The sequence below is a fragment of the Tursiops truncatus genome, chromosome 9 (assembly GCF_011762595.2).
Source record: "Tursiops truncatus isolate mTurTru1 chromosome 9, mTurTru1.mat.Y, whole genome shotgun sequence".
Taxonomy (NCBI): domain Eukaryota; kingdom Metazoa; phylum Chordata; class Mammalia; order Artiodactyla; family Delphinidae; genus Tursiops; species Tursiops truncatus.
The window spans coordinates 16,245,308-16,266,237 of NC_047042.1; the positions used below are offsets into that span (position 1 = coordinate 16,245,308).

The 20,930-nt window shown below is 34.7% G+C and overlaps 1 protein-coding gene across 4 annotated transcripts in view; it reads left to right on the forward strand.

Moving 5' to 3' along the window:
* Positions 1–20,930, forward strand: part of COG5 (component of oligomeric golgi complex 5) — a 283,948-nt gene that overhangs the window by 230,823 nt on the left and 32,195 nt on the right. For all 4 annotated transcript variants that reach the window (XM_019940610.3, XM_033862890.2, XM_019940605.3 and 1 more), the window contains 2 exons: positions 14,251–14,361; positions 15,818–15,880. In XM_019940610.3, the coding sequence (XP_019796169.1) occupies positions 14,251–14,361; positions 15,818–15,880 (174 nt within the window). The remainder of the gene's footprint in view (positions 1–14,250; positions 14,362–15,817; positions 15,881–20,930) is intronic.

The following is a 20,930-nucleotide window of genomic DNA, read 5'->3' on the forward strand; positions in this document are numbered from 1 at the left end:
TATACAAATACTTATAATGTCATACAAATACTTATAATGACAAAGATATAGCTACACTTACAAATAAGATAGAAAGAAAACCTATATTTACCTCCTAGGGCTGCCATAGGTATCAGCCTAGCGTGACACGAGGCAAGATGGCCTTGCAAATGGAACCAAAGCCAAAACACGCTCAGGGATTGGCTCTTGCAATATCCAGTGTGATGGGATCTCTGAGCCACCAGCATTAGACGTGATTTTAAATTGCAGAGCTGTGGTGGTAGTGGTCGGGAGGGAGGCATGGTTGAAAGGGCAACTATAAAACCCCCAGACAACAGGGACAAATGGAGTACCCACAGAGGAAGACAGTTTTCACAGAGGAGCCTCTGAGAGCTTTCAAGGTACTAGGCTAGTTCTCATATTTCTTCTGAATTTTATGACATAGTTGTGACTTCAAGCTGCTGAAAAGCTGAAAATGTATTGCTGTCTACCTGTAGCTTGTGTGCTCCTGCTCTCTCTTATCAGCAGAAAAACAGCAGTCTTAATTTGAAAAAAATGACAAAACAAACAAAAAGACACTTTCTTTTAAAAGTTAGGATGCAAACTAAAATTCAGTGCATTTGAGTATAAAGAACTCATTTGCATCTTAGAAATTACTGATTGTCTTTTCCCTTTACTATATCAAGCACATAGCAGCTAACTTTTGGGCAGCCAACTTTTACTAAACTCACTAGTATGAACTTGTGCCAATTTAGATTATTTTCTGAGACATACCTAAAAAAATGGTACATATGGAAAGTGTGATAGGGCTACAGAAAATGTTTCTCCTTTGTGGACAGCCTTTTTAAAAAATCAGTTTTCAATGTCTTAGGGTAGGAATTGCTAATCTAGGAGTTCTGTGAAGGGTTTTCAGGGGATCTGTGAACCCCAGGAAATTACAAAATGTTATTTTATATGAGTTTTTTCTGGAAAAATGTTGTAACAGGTTTCAAAGAGGTCTGTGACCCCTCCCCTCAAAGTAACCGAAAAATATCTGGAAAATCTCTCAAATATTTGGAAATTAAATAACATACTTTCAAATAATCTCTGGGTCAAAAGGGAAATATAAAAATATATTTTGAATTAAATAAACATGAGAATATACCATATCAAACTTCCTGGGATGCAGTTAATTTAGGGAAATACATAGCATTAAATGCTTATATGGGGGGCAAAAAAAAAAGATCCCAAATTACTGTTCAAATATTCCACCTCAAGAAACTAGGGCAAAAGAAGACAAATTAAATCCATAGGAGTTTAATTTTCTTTTTAAATTTTCTTTATAATTTTTTTGGCTGAGTTGGGTCTTCGTTGCTGCACGCGAGCTTTCTCTAGTTGCGGTGAGCGGGGGCTACTCTTTGTTGCAGTGCACAGGCTTCTCATTGTGGTGGCTTCTCTTGTTGTGGAGAGCGGGCTCTAGGCACGCGGGTTCAGTAGTTGTGGCATGTGGGCTCAGGCAGTTGGGGCTCGGGGGCTCTAGAGCACAGGCTCAGTAGTTGTGGCGCACAGGCTTAGTTGCTCCGTGACATGTGGGATCTTCCCAGACCAGGGCTTGAACCTGTGTCCCCTGCATCAGCAGGCGGATTCTTTTTTTTCCCCCTAATTTAATTAATTATTTAAGTAATTAATTTATGGCTGCGTTGGGTCTTTGTTGCGGTGCGCGGGCTTCTCACTGTGGTGGCTTCTCTTGTTGCAGAGCACGGCCGCTAGGCACATGGGCTTCAGTAGTTGTGGCACGCGGGCTTGGTAGTTTGACTCGCAGGCTCTAGAGCTCAGGCTCAATATTTGTGGCGCACGGGCTTAGTTGCTCGTGGAATGTGGGATCTTCCCAGACCAGGGCTAAAACCCATGTCCTCTGCATTGGCAGGCAAATTCTTAAGCACTGTGCCACCAGGGAAGCCACCCCCCCCCCCCCCCCCCCCCCCCCCGCCGTAGCAGTTAACAGAAGGAAATAATAAAGATGAGAGCAGAAATCAAAGAGTTGAAAACAAAACCAATAGAGAAAAATCAATGAAAGCAAAAGCCTGTTCTAGAATTACATGTGACTTCTGTAAAATCAATGTACATGTAGGGGAAGAAAGACTTTCCCTCCACCCTTCTAGGTTTGATGGCTGGGTCTATGAAATAAACTGACAATAGGCAAGTTAACAGGAGAAAAAGAATACAGATTTATTAATTTTTTAATATTGTGTACATGCATTAGGGCATCACAGTATAAAAAAAGTGAATTCCCAAAAAGGGATGAAATTTGAGAGCTTCTACACCCACATAATAAGGAACATATTCCCCATGTTGTACAATATATCCTTGTAGATTATTTTATACGTTAGAGTTTGTACCTCCTAATCCCCTATGCCTATCTTGCCCCTCACCCCCACTGGTAACTATTTATTTGTTCTCTGTATCTGTTAGTCTACTTCTTTCTTGTTACATTCACTAGTTTGTTATATTTTTTTAGATTCCACGTATAAATTATATCATACAGTATTTGTCTTTGATTTATTTCACTTAGCATATAGATGTTTCATTTCTGTTAATTCAAAACGTATATAAACCCTATCTTTGCCAAGAATCCTATTTAGTTGGGAAATCTAATTTCTAACTGTAATCATTCTAATAACCTTAAAAGAGTAACAGTAATGACAAGGAATATTGCACTCCGGGGAGTTTAGATCCTCTTCCTTCCTTTCTTAAGCGTACAAATAAAATGCTTCAAGAAAATATTAATAGTTTGGAGTTTAGTTACAAATCAGTGAGAGAAATACTTTGTCGTCTTGTGAAGATTTCTGTGTGCTCATTTGGAAAAGTCTCAAGGTATATTATTAGGCTAGAAAAAGAAGGTGAAAATACTACATTTAGTAGTCCCACCTGTAAATAAGATAGATATATAAAATAAATGCTGTTTTATAAAGGCTTTTCTATTTCCTTTTCCTTTTTTAAACAGAAGACCACAAGAAAGTGTTAGTGTATGACCTTGGAGGATTGGACTAAGGATGTGCAGGGAGAACTTTTGTTTTTCAGTTTATACTTTCCAGTTAGCTCTGTTTCACTTTTTACGATACGCACGTTTTTAACAGAAGAAAGAATTTAATTAGCCGCCAAAGGGATTGATCACAATCAGTGGGGCTGAGGAGGCAGGTGCAAGTGGCTTCAAAGCCAACAGAAGTCTGGTAGATGTTTGAAGCAGTTTTAGTTGCAGACTTTGGTTATATCACGGGGAAGTGGCACCTTCTGCCCAGGGCCTCTAGTTCTAAGCACTCTGCCTTTTCAGTCTTGCTTATATGCCCGGATTCCTGGATACTGGGAGACTAGAGACTGACTAAATGCTCTGGCTTTCCTAGAATTCCTGTGAGCCCATCTAATATCCTTGAAACTCTAACCTCAACTCTAGATCATGCCAGCCCTTGCAGGATGTAGTGAGGGCTTTGGCCTTCACTCTCAGTGAGAGGGAAGCCGTTTCATGGTTGAACACCGAAGGAGGAAATCTAACTCTAAAGGAAGGATTGAAATGCAAAAAGGAATAGTAAGCACAAACAATTGGTAAATATGTAGGTAATTCTAAGCCTTAGTCTCATAAAATAAGAAATAATAGTGACTAGTTTGGGACATGCAAACAAAAACACCCCCTAAAATACAAGTCCACATCAAAGCTTACAATGAGGAAAGGATAATGAATTTGAAACCATTCTAAAATGCTTGTGTTATTCAGGAGGACTGTAAAGCCATAGATTCTTTGACTTAAGTTGAGTATGAATTTTAACAATTTAATTATGCCACTGAAAGAAGAGAAATAGAATGTATAAATTCTAAGTTAATTGATGGGGAAAATGGGTAAAAAAAAAAAAAAAGGTACCGGTTCAGTAAAAAGTTGAAAAGTAAACAGAATAAAAAGCAAAAAAAAAAATCATATAAAAAGTTCATAGTAAGATGGATTCCAAATATATCATTGATCACAGTAAATGTAAATAGACTAAACTGGCCAGTGACATTTCTCAAGTTGGATAGAACTAATAATTAAATTTAGTTTTGTGTGATGTACCTAGAACCTAAGGACATATAAAGAATGACAGTAAAAGACTGGAGAAAAAATATTTCAGGCAAATAGTAATTAGACAAAAGCTGATATAACTATATTAACAGCAGGCAAAATAGACTCTAAAGCAAAAAGCATTATTAGGGGTTGGGGAGAGGGTGGTCATAAAATGAGAACAAGAACAATTTACTAGGAGGGTATAAGAATTATGATACACCTTACGACACAGCCTCAGACTAATAAGACAAAGTGGATGGAATTTCACAGAGAAATTGACAAATCCACTCGCAGAATGGGAAGTTATGGGGTTAAGGAGGTCAATCAGGCCACCGCAGAATGGCAGAGCTACTTCCTTAAGACTTCTCAAGGCGCAGGAAGGAAGAGATATGGGGATGTATGTATATGTATAGCTGACTCATTTTGTGATATAGCAGAAACTAACACACCGTTGTAAAGCAATTATACTCCAATAAAGATGTTAAAAAAAGAAAAAGACTTCTCAGACAGTCATAGTCATTTGTGGCAAACACAAACATAGAATGACATCACCAGATTTTGCAAAATAAATTTGTAGTTTAGATAATCATTGCTCTCAATCAGGTAATTAACCTTTTTTTTTCTGGTTTGACATTATAAACAATGCTATTAAGATTAATATTTAGAGAGAGGCTCATTAGCTTGGTGCTCAATAATACATTGGGTTGGCCAAAAAGTTCGTTCAGGTTTTTCCATCAGATGTTACAGAAAAACCCAAAGGAACTTTTTGGCCAACCAATAATTTTATATTATTAAGACTAGTTAAATTGAAAGTTACCTTTAGACTATATATAAAGAACTTCTTTGCTATGAAAATTAATAATGCATACAAGATTATAGGTTTAATTGCATTAGAATTTATATCTCAAAAACTGTGAAAGTACTAGTCTATATACAAATGTATAAACTACTAATTATTTTTTAAAAATTTTTGACTACCTTAGGCCTTAATAGTGGGATTCTGAGATTTTAGTTTGTCTGTATCCCTAAGGGTAATAAACTTATTTCTTTTGGAAATTCTGTGGTTTGAAATTCAATGTGTATGAAACCTAAATTACCTTGAATCAAAGGGGTCTTATTCTCTATAATATATGTATATGAAAAGAGTTTTCTTGTTGATTAGTAAATTAGTCTTAGTATTCATTATTGGAAAATGGAAAAGGTCAGTATACTTGACAACGAACCGTTTTCTCTTCTTCAAAGAATTAATATACAGACTTATGATTCTAAGTTAAATTAACAAGGCCAGTGTTTTAGGAGCCAGTGATCAGTCATGGGTAGGTGGAAACTCCATCTGTTGTTCAAAAGCGTAAGGTTCTTTGAAGAAAAAAAAAGTAAAAACTCCAAGTGATCCATTCCTAGCAAATTGTGTTTGCCTTCCCTACCCACTGTAGTTATCAAATCCCATGTGCCAGTTGGAGTTTTTGACATAAAGGACAGGAGCTTGGGAAAAGATATAGAGGAGGTTGATGAGAAAGGTAGGTTGATGAGAAAGGTAGGTTGATGAAAGGGTCTTCTAACAGTAATACAGGGTGTCTCAGCAATACAGCTTTGAATTACAAAGCTATATTTGATTCCTGTGTGCTGGTTTTACTCACCTCTTGTCTGTAAACAAGATTTGATTTCAAGCTTTTTAGTTATATGTTAATTGTCCAAAAGGGAACCCATCTCAAGTTGTCATCTCTTTGATATTAGATCTGTGTGAAGGTTTAGTCTGATGTCAAGATGTAGCATTACCATTGAATCTATTCTGTAGTTGAATGTACCTGTCCTTATTTTCAGTTAGACAAATATGTAGTAACACCTCTTTTTTTTATCAAGTAGTCAAATATTTGACAAACTCAACTGTCTGAAATATAAATAAGAACCAGAAAAGAACTAAAAACATCCTTTGAACTTCTAGAATTGATGTCGCAGTGTCCATGCACTAAAATATAAACTTAATTTATGGGGAAGTCTCCTAGCTTGCATGTGGTTAGTCCTCTAGCTTCCCACTTCGCAGCAAGTTAGACCAAGATGAGGGGAGATAAGATCAAAAAGGGGAAACTGACACCTTAAGAATAAGATTAGGATTCTTGAAATCATCAAAATTTAAAGGAAAAGGAAAACACAAAATTTCACACAAAATTTCAACACAAAAGGAAACACAAAATTTCAAGAGATATGGTAACCTAAAGCTGTTTAATGAGTGAAGGGGCAAGCAGCCATATATACCCTACGAAGCTCTGATAGAATTACTTTTAAAATAAAGATGTGTAATAGCACAAAAACACCACTCACTAGTGAACACATACAAAGGTTAAGTAGAATTTGACTTCTTAAGGTATAAGTTCAGTGTGTCTTATTTATGAAACCAGAAAAGTATTGACATACAGTGTACCGAGATTTTCGTAAAAATATTTTCTGATAGTTTTAGCACCTAAGAAAATTAATTTTATTTGTCAGGGAAGTTTAGTTAGGTTGACATGCCAGGAAAATGAAGAATTGCTGTGTAAACCTGTGGATTTGTCCTCTGCTATATAGATTTGCAGAAACATGCCTATGTCTGAATTTCAAATGCAATTCAATTTCTAATGTATTACAAACTGTATTTAGTGTCAGGGATGTTAGATAGTAATTTAATTGTGAATGTGTGTGTGTATATATTTTTAATGCGATTAATTGGCATGTTATAATAAGCTAAGTGATATTTAATTATAATTCTTTTATTCTTTACTCTAAACCAGGTAATCTATGATGAAAGCATTTGATAAGTAAATATAAATAAAAATTATTTTAATCTGTGTCACAGATTAGTAGATCAAAAGAGATTATCTTTTCCAGAAATCTTCTTTTGGGGAAGTAAACAGTAACCAAAGCAGTTTATTTTCTTATATTATCTTAAATCTTTCAGGGATGGAATTGTACATCTTTCATTTTTATAATGGAGGAAATTATCTTGTATAACACTTTCTAAGTGTATTCTACAAATGAACCTTTTAGATTGTATGGAATTCTACAGTGCTTTTTAGTAGTATTCTGGTAATTTTGCACGTTATGTAATGCTTCATACTATTTTTTAATATTTTTGCTTTCTTTCTTTCCAGTTTTTTTTCTGAGACAAAACTGCTGCACAGACAAATCTGCTTTTTTTTTGTTTGTTTTTTTACAGTTAACACTATACCGTAAGCACCTCCCATTGTTGTTTGTTCCAGCATGTGAATTGTTTCATATACCCAACTATTCTCTTATTCTTAGACATGTAGTATTTTCCAATTTCTCTGTTTTATAAATAACATTATCCTTGTGCATATAGCTTTACTATTTTCTTAGGATACATTTCTGATAGCGGGCTATGAAAGGATACAGCAGTTTTGAGGCTCTTGGAATATATTGCTTATCAGCGTCTCTTGACCTAGAAAGCATTTAGGTGAACCATAGAATACCCTTAGAATCATTGGCCCAGATGTCCAGGAAAACTCATATGACATCACTCAGGGATTACAAATAGATTTCATCTCCTGTGTCTAAGAGATTTGTAGTCGCTACCTGGAGCACTGTGTTACGAGGCCATAACAGGGCCACAGTTGATTACTGATGTCTTCTGTGTGTGGGGGTGGGGGTGGGGGGTGCAATTGGAGAGTTAGCTATTTGCCCTTTATACACTCCATTAGAATAAAAACATTAATAATACTTTGCCGTTTGCATGTAATTTTTTTTTTGCTGTGAACTCCAAAATTGGATAAAAAGCATGCATTAGGTCAAAAGAATTTGTTCTAATATAAATATGACATTACCTTTTAAAATTTGGTAGTTGTAATCCAAATACACTCACCACTTTCAGAAAAATAAGCATAGATACAACCATAACTGAAGGTTGATCAGAGCTTATTTCAAAGTTTTTGTTAAAATATCTGATTTAATATAAAAATGTTTTGACTTGTTTTTATTCAGGAAGCATTGTAGATTAGTATACATTTCGCATTGTTCTGTTTTAAACCTATGAAATTCTAATACATAGGTTTTTCCTCATTTGTTTTACATACGATTGCAAGAAATGTTTAGAAGAATTGTGACCAAATCCATATAAAAAGGAGTTATCCTGTACCGTTGACATTTCTTAGCAGTAATGGAAATTACGGATAAATAGAACACTAGTGGTATTTCCATAATATCTGGAAAGTAACTTAACCGTATGTAACTCATAACTAATCCGTAATATATTTTCTTGTTCTTTTTAGACATTCTTCTAAATCACCAACTTTATAATTTCCCCAAAAGTAATTTTCAGTAGATTATCTGAATAGAAATTTAAAGCTCTCATCCAACTCATCTCTTGAATCGTCAGTTTTATTTCTTTTACTTGTAGCCCTCAACTGTGATGTTAGGGCGATCTTGGGGTCATTTCATCTACAAATTAAAAATTATATAAAAACATTCTTCATGTTAACAGTATAACTTATCATCGTTTCAGGACTTTAATCTCAGTTGTTTCTCATGCATTGAATTCACACAAAGTTCCTAGTGAGCAGATGTACAGAATTAGAATTTGTGAAAAATACTTTCTTCAGATAATTAAACTTAAAAAGGAATAGTAAGTCTTGTTGTTTGCACATAGGAACCATTTTAATTATTAAGGATTCCTTTAGCCTTGGGAGTCCCTTTCTTTTCGTGTGTGTGTGTGTGTGTGTTTGAAAACTCAAATGCTGCTCTTTTGCTTTCTGACGTCTTTCCAGGCTACATTATTAAATAGTGTAGCATGATGCACCAGTATGTACATTTCTCATAGTTTAGAATATGGAATCTCTTACTGCTTTTACCTTTCTAGTTCCCTAGTTCCTAATGCTTCACAGCCAAAACTGTGTTTTTGCACCTCCATACAATTTTATTCGTCTCAAATAATGTGAACTTTGAAAAAGCAGCAATGAGGAACCATTATTCTGGCCCTTCAGTTATTCAACAGATACCTAATGAGCATCTTCTACTTGCTGAATGTACACGTGAATTCGTGAAAAGTAAGTTTTAAGGAGATCAGATGAAGGAAATAGCTTGAAAAAGTAAAAGTTAAAATGGCTGAAGATGGCTGGAGGCTTCTGAAATAGAGAATGCCTACTCTGGACAAGATGCTTTCTTACCATAAGCAAAAAGGAGCCAAAATAATTTAGTCTGTACCTCTAGATAGTTTCAGTGGCTTTTGTTTCCAGTTCCTCAGCCCTAGTCTGTGCCTGTAGTCCCTCACCAGTACTGAGTGAGGTAGAGCTTGGAGGAGTGGATTGTAGGGGAAAGGACTAAGCAAAGGATAAGTGAGAAGAAAATGAGAACCAGACATAGAATTGTCTGGAGATAAAAATGGTAATGCCTTGGGACTTTCCTGGTGGTCCAGTGGTTAAGACTCTGCGCTTCCACTGCAGGGGGTACAGTTTCCATCCTTGGTTGGGGAATTAAGATCCCGCAAGCCGCGTAGCCAAAAAAAAAGGTAGTGCCTTACATTGCTAAGGCATTTTACAGTTTACAAAGCATACTTTGGTCTTGACTATATTGTTAGTTTCCTGTTGCAGATAAAGAAATCGAAGCCACAGTTGCTCAGCAAGTGGTAGAGAAAAGCTAGATTCCCAAGTCTAGTGTTCATTTTATTGCAGACATTCTAGGAACAATAGGAGAATGGGTAAAACAAACTCAGATAAATTCATACAATGGAATATCACAGCAATAAAAAGGAACAAACATGGGTGAAAACCAGTAACATTATGCTGAGTGGAAAAAGCTTTACATTCATATACCCAAAAAAACTTTATGTAAAGATATAGAATAGATTAAACTAATCAGTGAGATGAAGTCAGTGGTAACAAATACAGTGATGTCTTCAAGTTATTTTGAGATGCATCAAAAATATAAAATGGGGACTTCCCTGGTGGCGCAGTGGTTGAGAATCCACCTGCCAATGCAGGGGACGTGGGTTCGACCCCTGGTCTGGGAAGATCCCACATGCTGCAGAGCAGCTAAGCCCGTGCACCACAACTACTGAGCCTGAGCTCTAGAGCCTGTGAGCCACAACTACTAAGCCCACCTGCCACAACTAGTGAAGCCCCCGTGCCTAGAGCCCGTGCTCCGCAACAGGAGAAGCCACTGCAATGAGAAGCTCGTGCACCGCAATGAAAAGTAGCCCCTGCTCACCACAACTAGAGAAAGCCCGCGTGCAGCAATGAAGACCCAACACAGCCAAAAATAAATAAATAAAATAAATTTATATTAAAAAAATAAAATGGATAGAGGGATGGATAACATAAGCAAGTGTTATAAAATGTTGTAGGATCTACGTGGTCAGTATGTGGGTGTTCACTGTGCAAGTCTTTAAGTGTTCATAATAAAATGTTAGAAAAAATAAATTGTACCTTACTTTTAGTGGTTTTGAAAATATGTGTGAGCAAAAATAAAAATTTTTTCCCAAGAAGAACACAGCAGGAGGCAGCAGGAGCTGGTAAAAGACTGAATAATATGTGAAATACTGTCTTTGGAACTCGTTAAAAATATCTTTCCATATTGTCTGTGAATGTAGCCCCACTTAAAAGCCAAGACTTATCAAACCAGAAGAGTGGGGTTGAGTGGGAAGTGGGATGGAGGACCTTTCTGGAGTGATGTGGTTAGCATTACACAAGTTAAGCAGTTTACCAGATCTCAATGAATTGTACACTAAATGTCTGCATTTCATCACATATAAATTTTACCTTAAAAGTAAAAAAAAAAAAAGGAAGTAAATATTGAATTCCAGTTAATTATACACATGCTTAACTGTTTTGGGGTTAAGTATACTGATCTCTAAAACTTATTTTGAAATGAATCAAAAATATAAAATGAGTTGAAGATAGGTGATAGGTATGTGATATAAAACAAATTGTAGAGTGTTAATCGTGAAGTCTAGGTTATCACTATATGGGAATTCACTATATAGTTTTTATAACTTGAAGGGGAAGAAGACAAGGAACTAAGTAAGAGTCCAGGTATTGAAGCAATCATCTATATAAATATTGAATTGATTAAGAGTTTTTACAGGAGTAAGTAGCAGTGAACACACCTAGGGCCCAGATCTTGGTCTCTAATACCACTTCCCACTAAAAGAAACCAGAACTTTTTGGAAACATGGCAGATGCCAGATAAAAGTATTGTTAACAATGTAAATTTATGAAGTCGATGACTGAACTGAGGTTTCGTAAAAGAGTAGTGCTATGCTTAGGAAATATCCACTGAAATGGGACAAAGGGCCATAATGTATGTATGATTCAGAAAAAAATATATGCATATACGTGTGTGTGTGTGTGAAAGAGAAGGAAAGACTATGAATAATAAAGCAAATGAGATCAAATGTTAGCAATAGGTAAATCTGAGTAAAGCATAAATGGGTGTTCCTTGCACTATTTTTATTTTTGTAACATTTTGTAAGTTTGAAATTATTTTCCCCAAGAAGTTTATGACAGGAGTGGTGCTGGAGAGAAACAGGGTGATCCACTTAGCTGAGGTGTTGGACTGATTCTATTCTGTGCTGTCAGGCCAAGATAAGCAGTATATTATTTTTGTTTCCAATCTTCTAGTGTTATATTTTCACTTTGATGTTTAAATTTTGTTCTTTGGTTTTGGCACAGTGATATTTCATTTTTAGTTCTTTTATATTATCATTGTTTTGCTCCTGTAACTATAGTATTTTCTTCATTGAACTTTGTAGATTTATTTAACTGAGCCATCTAATCTTAACCTTAGTTTTCACTAGGCTCTCAAGGTATTCATTGATAACCCTTGTAGTGTGGGAATTTTTATTTTTATACTTTTTAAAAACCAGCTTTATTAAAATATAATTCACCCATTTCAAGTGTAGAAATCATTGTTTTTTAGTATATTCACAATCAACTTTAGAACATTTCATCACCCCAAAAAGAAACCTCCTACCCATTAGCAATCACTCCCCATTTACCCCTCTTCCAATTACTAATCTACTTTTTGTCTCTGTGGATTTGCTTATTCTGGATATTTCATGTAAATGTAATCATTTAATATGTGGCCTTTTGTAAGTGGCTTCTTTTTACTTGCAAGGTACTTCCATGTTGTAGCATGTATCAGAACTTCATTCCTTTCTTTTTGCTGAGGAACATTGCATTGTATGGATATACTACATCTTATTTTTATTTATCCATCCATCAGTTGGTTGACATTTGGGTTGTTTCAATTTTGAGGCTGTTATGCTATGGAATATTGCTTCTGTGAATAGTTGTATACATGTTTTTATTTTTTTTGTGTATATATCTAAGAGTCGAATTGCTGGGTGTATTTTCACTCTGTTTACCTTTAAGGAACTGCCAGGCTGTTTTCCAGAGTGTCTACTCCATTTTAAAATCCCACCAGCAATGCGCAAGAGTTCCAGTTACTCTACATCATGGCCAACATTTGTTATTATCTGTCTTTTTTCTTATAGCATCCTAATAGGTGTAAAATAGGCCTTTCTATACTTTTAAACCCTAAAACTATGATCAATTATTATCAATAAAATAACCTCCATCCTTTTCTATCAGTGAGCCTGTCTCTTTATTAAATATGGAATACATAAAATAAGTGGAAATAAGATAGCATCAGAAAGGTTCTTTTCCCATTTCTTTGTTATCACTTCAAAATTATTTGGAGAGAATCTCAAGAGAAGAGAGATTGATTTTTAAAAATTGTACAGCTAGAACTCATAGTTTCTAAATGCCTATTATAGACAGGTACATATTTAGCATCTAACCCCTGAGTCTACGATAACCATTGATGCCACTGACCATTGCCACTGTAGTCTCCAAAGTGGCTTCAGGAGCTTTTCCCCACCCTCACCATAGCTCGGAGCCCATCATCTGCTGTCTCCTGGGAGCTCAGAGCTTCTATTAGTATTAGTTTACCACATTATAGATTAAACTGGGCTATATGGGCTCGTCTGAGGTCTAACCATTGATTTTTAACATAGTTTCTACAGGAAAAATACAGCTTTTTTTTTTTTCAGCCTACTAACTTACAAATGACCATTTAGGACACAACCTGATTGTAATTTGGTAACTATCTGTCCATGAGGAAAGGCAAAATAAGCTGGAGTTATTTAACCTAATGTCAGAAAACTTTATGTTGACTTAAAGCCATCATCATGGATTATAACTTCAATGAAGGATTATTCTCTTTATTTTAAATGCAGTTTTTTATGTTTTTAAATTGTATTTTGTTGCCGTAAGTAGGAATTGATAAAGTGGGAATTTAATTTTGAAAATTTATGTGTGTGTATCAAAGGAGAGTAGAAAGAAAAACAGTATTTCTTTCTCTCATATTTTATTTTTGTCACTGTAACAAAGGGAAGTTGCTCTTATTTTCACCTCTCCCGTAAAAGGCCAATTTTTCATGTTTGAGATGTGCATCCATATGTATAGTTACTTGCCTCATGTTTTATTTTCCTGATCAAGTTTAATTGACCTTTAAATACTAATTGTTATAGAGGATTGGATTAAAACCTGATTAATATGAGAATCATTTGTAGGTGGATTTTTTTCTTAAATGGAACTATAATAGTTTTAGATTAATTCAGTAAAAATTCCATGTCCTTTTCCCTAAAATGCATTAGTACCACTCCTACTGATCATCCATACATGGTATAATCCTAAGCAACTTCCTTTTTAATCTACGAAAAAATGAGTGTAATACCCTCTTTTTACCACTCATTTCATTAGGCTATTATGATGGCTGTCAAATGTACATAGGATGTAGGTTTACTTTTATTCCTTCCTCCCTCCCTTCCTTCTTTTTTCTTTCCTTCTCTGCTTTCTTTTTTTGGATGGCTTATTTCTCAGGTTTTTAATAGAAAAACTGTTGGCAGAAGGTATTCCCTAGAAATACTATGCTGATGTATCAAAATAACAGCACATCCTGGGCTTTTAGGTTGCACTTACCTCAGGAGTCCACCAGCTATGAAGTACTGATGAAGGATGTTCTTGCTATGCAAGACTAATTAGGCTTCCAGGTCCATGGTGTTACATCTACAGAGGTACCTGGCTATGCCTAAAGTCCAAAGCTTGACCTGAATATTTCCAATTAACATTTTCTTTTTCAGGGGACCATGAACTTCCCCCCAGTAAATATGAACTGTCATTTTGGTAATTTCTTTTTGTGTTGAATTCTTACAGCTCTCCACCCAAGGAGATGCAAGTCAGGTGATTGGACCTCTTACCGAAGGGCAGAGAAGAAATGTGGCAGTAGTGAATTCACTATATAAGTTGCACCAATCGGTAACAAAGGTAACCTTTATTTTAATTAAGTTCTTTTGACTTAATTTCAAGTTCTTCTTGCCTTAAATTTAGACAATAATGAGTTATTATTTAATTTTTTGCAGAAGAATACAATGAAAATGTGATTGTAAAGTAAGCTGAGGCATGAACTTTTTCTAAACAGTCTGATCCTGGCCTCTGTTGTTTGTATGACTTTTTGTCTGTACAGTTAGTTTAAAACACATGAACTGTAGATCCTCAAGGTTGCTTGGTATAGTTAAGTTTATTGAACAGATGATTTAAAGGTAAATTACTTGTGTTTTATACCCATTAAACCACATAATTTGGTATCATATGGGTGGTAGTAAATTATAGCAAATCTAGTAATAGTAAGAACTCGTAAGCCCTCTAATATGTCAGAAAGGTTCTACCTTTGTACAAAAAAGTGGGGGAGGAGATGCATTAAAAACAGTGAACTCGTATGTTATAATCATTGAAGACTATTTATGAGTAAAAAATATTTTTTTTGCTATTGATCTAATACTTGTTTAAAAAGTGACTGAATTTTAACTTGTTTGCCTTTATATATTATGTCTAAGATGAACTGTAAACATAATTATTAGGAAAGCAACACTTTCAACCCCTTCTTTGATTCTTGAGTTGCTTGTGTTTACTCTCTATTAATGATTTTCAAAATATTTGGTAAGTAGAGAGATAGTTAGAAGACCTGAAAAAGCCAAAGGTTAGATGATGTTCTTAAAACCTTGACCTCTAATATGAGCTTTTATATGCTAGATTGTATTTTAGAATAATTATAAGTGACAGTTTTTCATTTACTTAAATTTTTTAACAAGTCCTTTTATCAATTAGGGGTTTCCAAAATTTGTATTTTGCACACTAAACAAAATATATTTAAAGGGTTATTAACAGGTAAATCTCAGAAAAATAAATAACAAAAGTAAATGAAAAGAATATATGATATAGTTTCCATTTCCTTTAATTATTACTCTAAAGAACCAAAAGCAATGCAAAGTTGTATTTATTTAGCCTGATTTAAATGTCTTTATTGATCATTTCAGAATTTTCATAATGTTGGTATTGATTTGTAAAAAGGGAAACATTTGACATTTACTTGTTAAACATTATAGTCAGCCTACAAAGGGTGATTTTTTTTTAAGAAATAAGTAAATATGACTTTAAACTGACTTTTTCAAGTTAAAACTTTATAATTAAGGAAAGCTAGCTATTAGAATTCTTAATGTTTCAGTTATTTGAAGTAGATATTTGCCTTATACAGGAAAACATTTTTAAACCTATCCTAACTACTAAACACTAATGGATTTTTAAAACATGTATGAGATACTACTCTAAAGTAATGATAATATTTTATATGTGGCTTGTGGAAACAGTTTTATCATGTGATGATCAAAATTAGTATTTATAAAAATAAATAACTTAAGCAAAACTATAACTGGATTTGTTCTAGGTGGTTTCCAGTCAGAGCTCATTCCCACCAGCAGCTGAGCAAACTATAATTTCAGCCCTAAAGGTAAAAGAATGTAATTTAATCTTTGACTCTATAGATTAGAATAGGTTTTAGAATTATTTGTTTGGATGAGTGGGAGATGTCACATTTTAAAAATAATTCAGAATCTTCTCCATATGCCAAAGTAGCATGTTGATGATTATCCTAAAGAGAGAGGCTACATGTGTGTTTATATTTTTCTAGAATTTAAAAATAGACCCTGTTGGTGTCTACAGACTGTGTTGCATTTATGATAATTGTATCATAAGCAAGAGAAGCAAAAGAGTTATAAGTATGCACTGTGTCTCAGGGCAGTGCAGCCCAGTATTATCCCAGTAAAGCAGTGGTTCTCCACCAGGGCGATTTTTGTCGCCTGTGGGACATTTAACAATATCTGGAAACATTTTTGATTGTCATGACTTGGAGTGGGGTGCTCCTGGCATCTAGCACCAGGAATCCTGTCAAGCATCCTGCAGTGTACAAGCCAGGTCCCCACAGCACAGAATTATCAGGCCCAAAAATGTCAGTTATGCCAAGGCCTGGAAACTCTACTAAGGCCACATAGTAAAATAAAGACTCTGGAGCTCAACTGCCTGTGTATGAATCCCATCTCAACTATTTAACTAGCTGTATGACCTCAGACAAGTTAATAAGTTTTCTCTTGCCTTAGTTTCTGCATCTATTGATATAAAATGGTACAGTATACCTACACAAAGGTAGTAAATGTCAACTGTTAGATTGAATTTAGATCACTTGGGTAGAGTTAAGAGAGAGAAAGAGGGAAGGAGAAAGAGAGATGGTCTACTACCAGTAAACTCCAAGGAGAAATATTCAGAGAGTAAAGAGGATACAAAGAAAGAACAATCATTGAGGAAGAAAATTGGGAGAGGACAGTGTCACAAGTCCTGAAGGAGAAGGGAAATTCCGAGGTCAAGTGCTGTCCATGGGTGACATGGATGGGGATTTAAGGCTGCAAAACTTAAGGACACTAAATTCATATATGAGGTAGGAGGAGACAGTCTGTTTTCCTCCAACATAGAAAAAGTACGCTTGGATGTTTTCTCTGAATCCTTTTCTTTTTCCCAATGTACTTATCTCATTATGATGAAGTAGTATTAGAGCTGCCATAATAAAAATATTTGTTTTTAGTAAGAGTTGTCCAGTTTATTGATAATCAAAAAATACTGTAAAATCGGGCCAATAAGACAAACCAAAAGGTTTGTTTTATTCTTGCTTCCAGGCAGGGAATACATGTAGTCTTTTTTTTTTCAATATGTAGTTACTCATTTGTCTTTATCTTCTGGCCATAGCTGTCAAACATTTTTTGATCACTACCCAAGATAAGTAACATGTTACATTGTACCCCATACATACTATCTAATCATTTATAAATATATACACATATATAATTGTATATATATAGAATATGCACTTATACACGTGGTTTGAGAAAGTCCATTCTGTAGGTTAAGAGAGAGTTGCCTACACTTTGCCTGATGATGAAAGTCTCCTGGACAAGTCAAAAATAGAAGTTCTTCAGACACTGTAATTCATTGTTGGGTAGACTTTCTGTATCTGTATTTTTAACTTACAATAAAAGTTATTCTTCGTATTAGTCACTTTAGGCTGGGGGTTGAGGCCAGTGCAGGGGAAATTGCCCTCATCTTGAGCTGTGGCCTTCACTCTGAGGTTTGCTCACCAGGACTGGTGTCTGATGTTGCTGGGCACCGCAGTTTGCTGAGGCTTCGCCAGTTTTGCCTTTGAGAACTGGTTAAGAGACGACTACCGGTCTGTTCACGGCCCTCCTCCTGCAGTGACCCTGTCAATTAGAGACCGAATTTCTTATGTTAACAGACCTCAGTGAAACAGTTTTGGCCTTGCTTTTTAATTAAATTTCATTAAAAATCTTTATGGCATAATAAGTGAAGAACAAACAGAATCCTCTGACTCAAAGAAAAAAAAGAGAATCTTGAATTTTCATAAAATTGTAGGAAACTTACTGCATCACTTTGAATTAGGATGTTACAATGCATAAGTGCAACCCAAGAACCAAAAATCTGTATGCTTTTATTATTTGATGGAAAAAATATTAAACATACTTTTTTACTTACTAAAAAATATAGGTAGACACATAATAGTCTCCTCTACCTTGTTGAGATTTTATCCAAAATTAAATGTTACATTAGGTTCAAAGTTCATCATCTCATATTACAAGCATTATCTCCTATGTCATGGATGACATAATTAATATTAATGATTTTACATTTAGAGTCATTTCATTATAACCACCTCAGCTATAAGTAGCATTTAAACACCTTAGCCCAATAATTCTGATCCATTTGTTACTGAGATCATCTTGTGCAGATAGTATATTACAAAGTTTATATATGACAGTTCTCCCTTATTGTATGGGTTTGATGTTCTATATACGGGAATATTCTGCATTGTTGAGGCTTCAGTATTTTTGTAATCTTTGCTATTTTAGGCAAGCACTTCCCTGCTTTGTAAAGAGCTTATGAAATATAATCTAGTATCCTTTCTCAGTTTCCTGTGGTAGTTATTAATCCTCTACCCATCCTTTACATGAAGGCATTCCCCACAATGCTCTCTTCTCTGTTTTATATTTTCCATTAAGTGGGAAACCTCACCCAGCTGTAAAGTTCTCTGTGTACACCATCATATCATAATACAGATAGAGGCAGTTTTATTTCTTCCTTTCTCGTCTTGATGCCTGTTTTCCATGCCTTGTTTCACCTGCTAGGACCTCCAGTACTATGTTGCCTAGAGCAGGTGAGAGTGGACTTGTCTACTTGTTCCTGACCTGGGGGAAAGCACTCAGTGTTTATTTTACTACTTAAAGGAGGCTATTTTAAACAAGTTCTTTTCTATTCCTGGTTTACTGAGACTTTTTAAAATTGTAAATGGTGGTGTTTCATCAAATAGCTTTTTCTGTATAAAATGATCATACAGTTTTACCTCTTTATTCTGTTAATAAAATACAGCAATTTATTTTCAAATATCAAACCAACATTGATCATGATGTATTAGCCTTTTTATGTATTCTTGGATTTGATTTACTTAATTTTTGTTAAAGTGGTCATAAGGATATTGGTATATAGTTTTCTCTTTTGTAATTCTTTGTCTGGTTTTAGAAATGTTTCCTCCTTTTCTATGTTCTGAAAGAATCTGTGTAGAATTTGTATTGTTTTCTCCTTAAATGCTTAGTAGAATTCACCAGTGAAGCCATCTGGGCTTGTAGTTTTTTTGTAGGATGTTTATAACTACAAATTTAATTTATTTAATAGATGCAGGACTATTCAGGTTATCTTTTTTCTGGAGTGAGCTTTGATACTTTGTGACTTAAGGTACTTGTCTATTCATCTAAGTTATCTAATTTGTCAGAATAATGTACATAGTATTCTTTAACTTTCCATTTAATGTCTATAGGACCTATAGTGATAACCTCTTCTTCATTTTTTATACTGATGATTTGTGTTCTCTTTTTTTTTCTTTATCAGTCTAGCTGTGGGTTTATCAATTTCATTGCTCTTTTCAGAGAACCAACTTTTGGCTTTATTAATTTTCTCTGCTGTTTGTCTTTCTATTTCACTGATTTCTGCTTTTGTCTTTTTTTTTTTTACTTATTTTGGATTTTCTTTGCCTTTTTTTGTTTGTTTTTTTGAGACCCTATACCATTGATTTTTAGACCCCTGCCCCCCCAAAAAATTTAAAGTTGTAAATTTCCCTCCAATTTTCTTACGTTGCACTTTTATCTTCATTCAGTTTGAAATATTTTCTATTTCCTTTGTGATTTCTTCTTTGAGTCATGGTTTTTTCTTTTAATTTCTAATTTTTTGTGGTATTTCTAGATATCTTATTGTTTTCTTTTTTTTTTTGCGATACGTGGGCCTCTCACTGTTGTGACCTCTCCCGTTGGGGAGCACAGGCTCCGGACACGCAGGCTCAGCGACCATGGCTCATGGGCCCAGCCGCTCTGCGGCACGTGGGATCTTCCCAGACCAGGGCACAAACCTGTGTCCCTTGCGTCGGCAAGTGGACTCTCAACCACTGCGCCACCAGGGAAGCCCTGTTTTCTTTTTTTTAATCACTCTTTTATTGAAGTATAGTTGATTTACAGTGTTGTGATATTAATTTCTAATTTAATTCTCTTACCATCAGAAAACATATTCTGTATGATTTCAGTCCTTTTAAATGTATTGAGTATTATGGTCTAGCATGTGGTCTGTCTTGATGAATGAACCATGTGTACTTGACAAAAACATATAATCTTCAGTTGTTTAGTATCATTCTGTAAATATCAGTTAAGGTGTAGTGATGTGTTCAGATTTTATATGCCTCTACTGGTATTTTATGTAGTTCTATCAATTGCTGAAAGATGGGAGTTAGAATTTTCTATGATTGTGAACTTGTTTATATCTCCTTTTCATTCTGTTGATTCTTGACTCCTCCGTTTTGAAGCTCTATTACTAGTTGCGTTGAAGCTCTGTTATATAAGTATTTATCATTTTTATGCCTTCTGTTGAACACCCTTTGTAATTATGACATATCCTTCTTTAGCTTTAATACTTATTGTCCTGCATTGTTTTATCTGATATTAATTTAACTACTCTATCTTCTGTTCATTTACTTTCAACTCCTGTGTCTTTATTTTTTTCAATACGCCTCTTGAAGACAGTATACAGTGGGTCTTGCCTCTTTTCTGTTCTGATAATCCCTGCCTTTTAATTGGAGTGTTTAATCCATTAACATAGTATAATTATCAGTAAGGTTTTATTTAGGTATATAGTTTTATTATTTGTTTTTTGTTTGTCTCCTCTGTTTTATTTCCTCTCTTCCACCCTTTCTGCCACCTTTTGGATTATTTGATTATTAGTTATTTTTTAAAATTTCATTTTAATTTATTTCTTAGATTTTTACCTATACCTCTTCTTCATTTTTCTTTTTAGTTGCTCTCCTATGGATACATGCATCCTTAACTTTCCACAGTCTTTTAGAGTTAATATTGTACTGTATCACATAAAATACAGAAACTTTACATTTACTGAAGTGCATT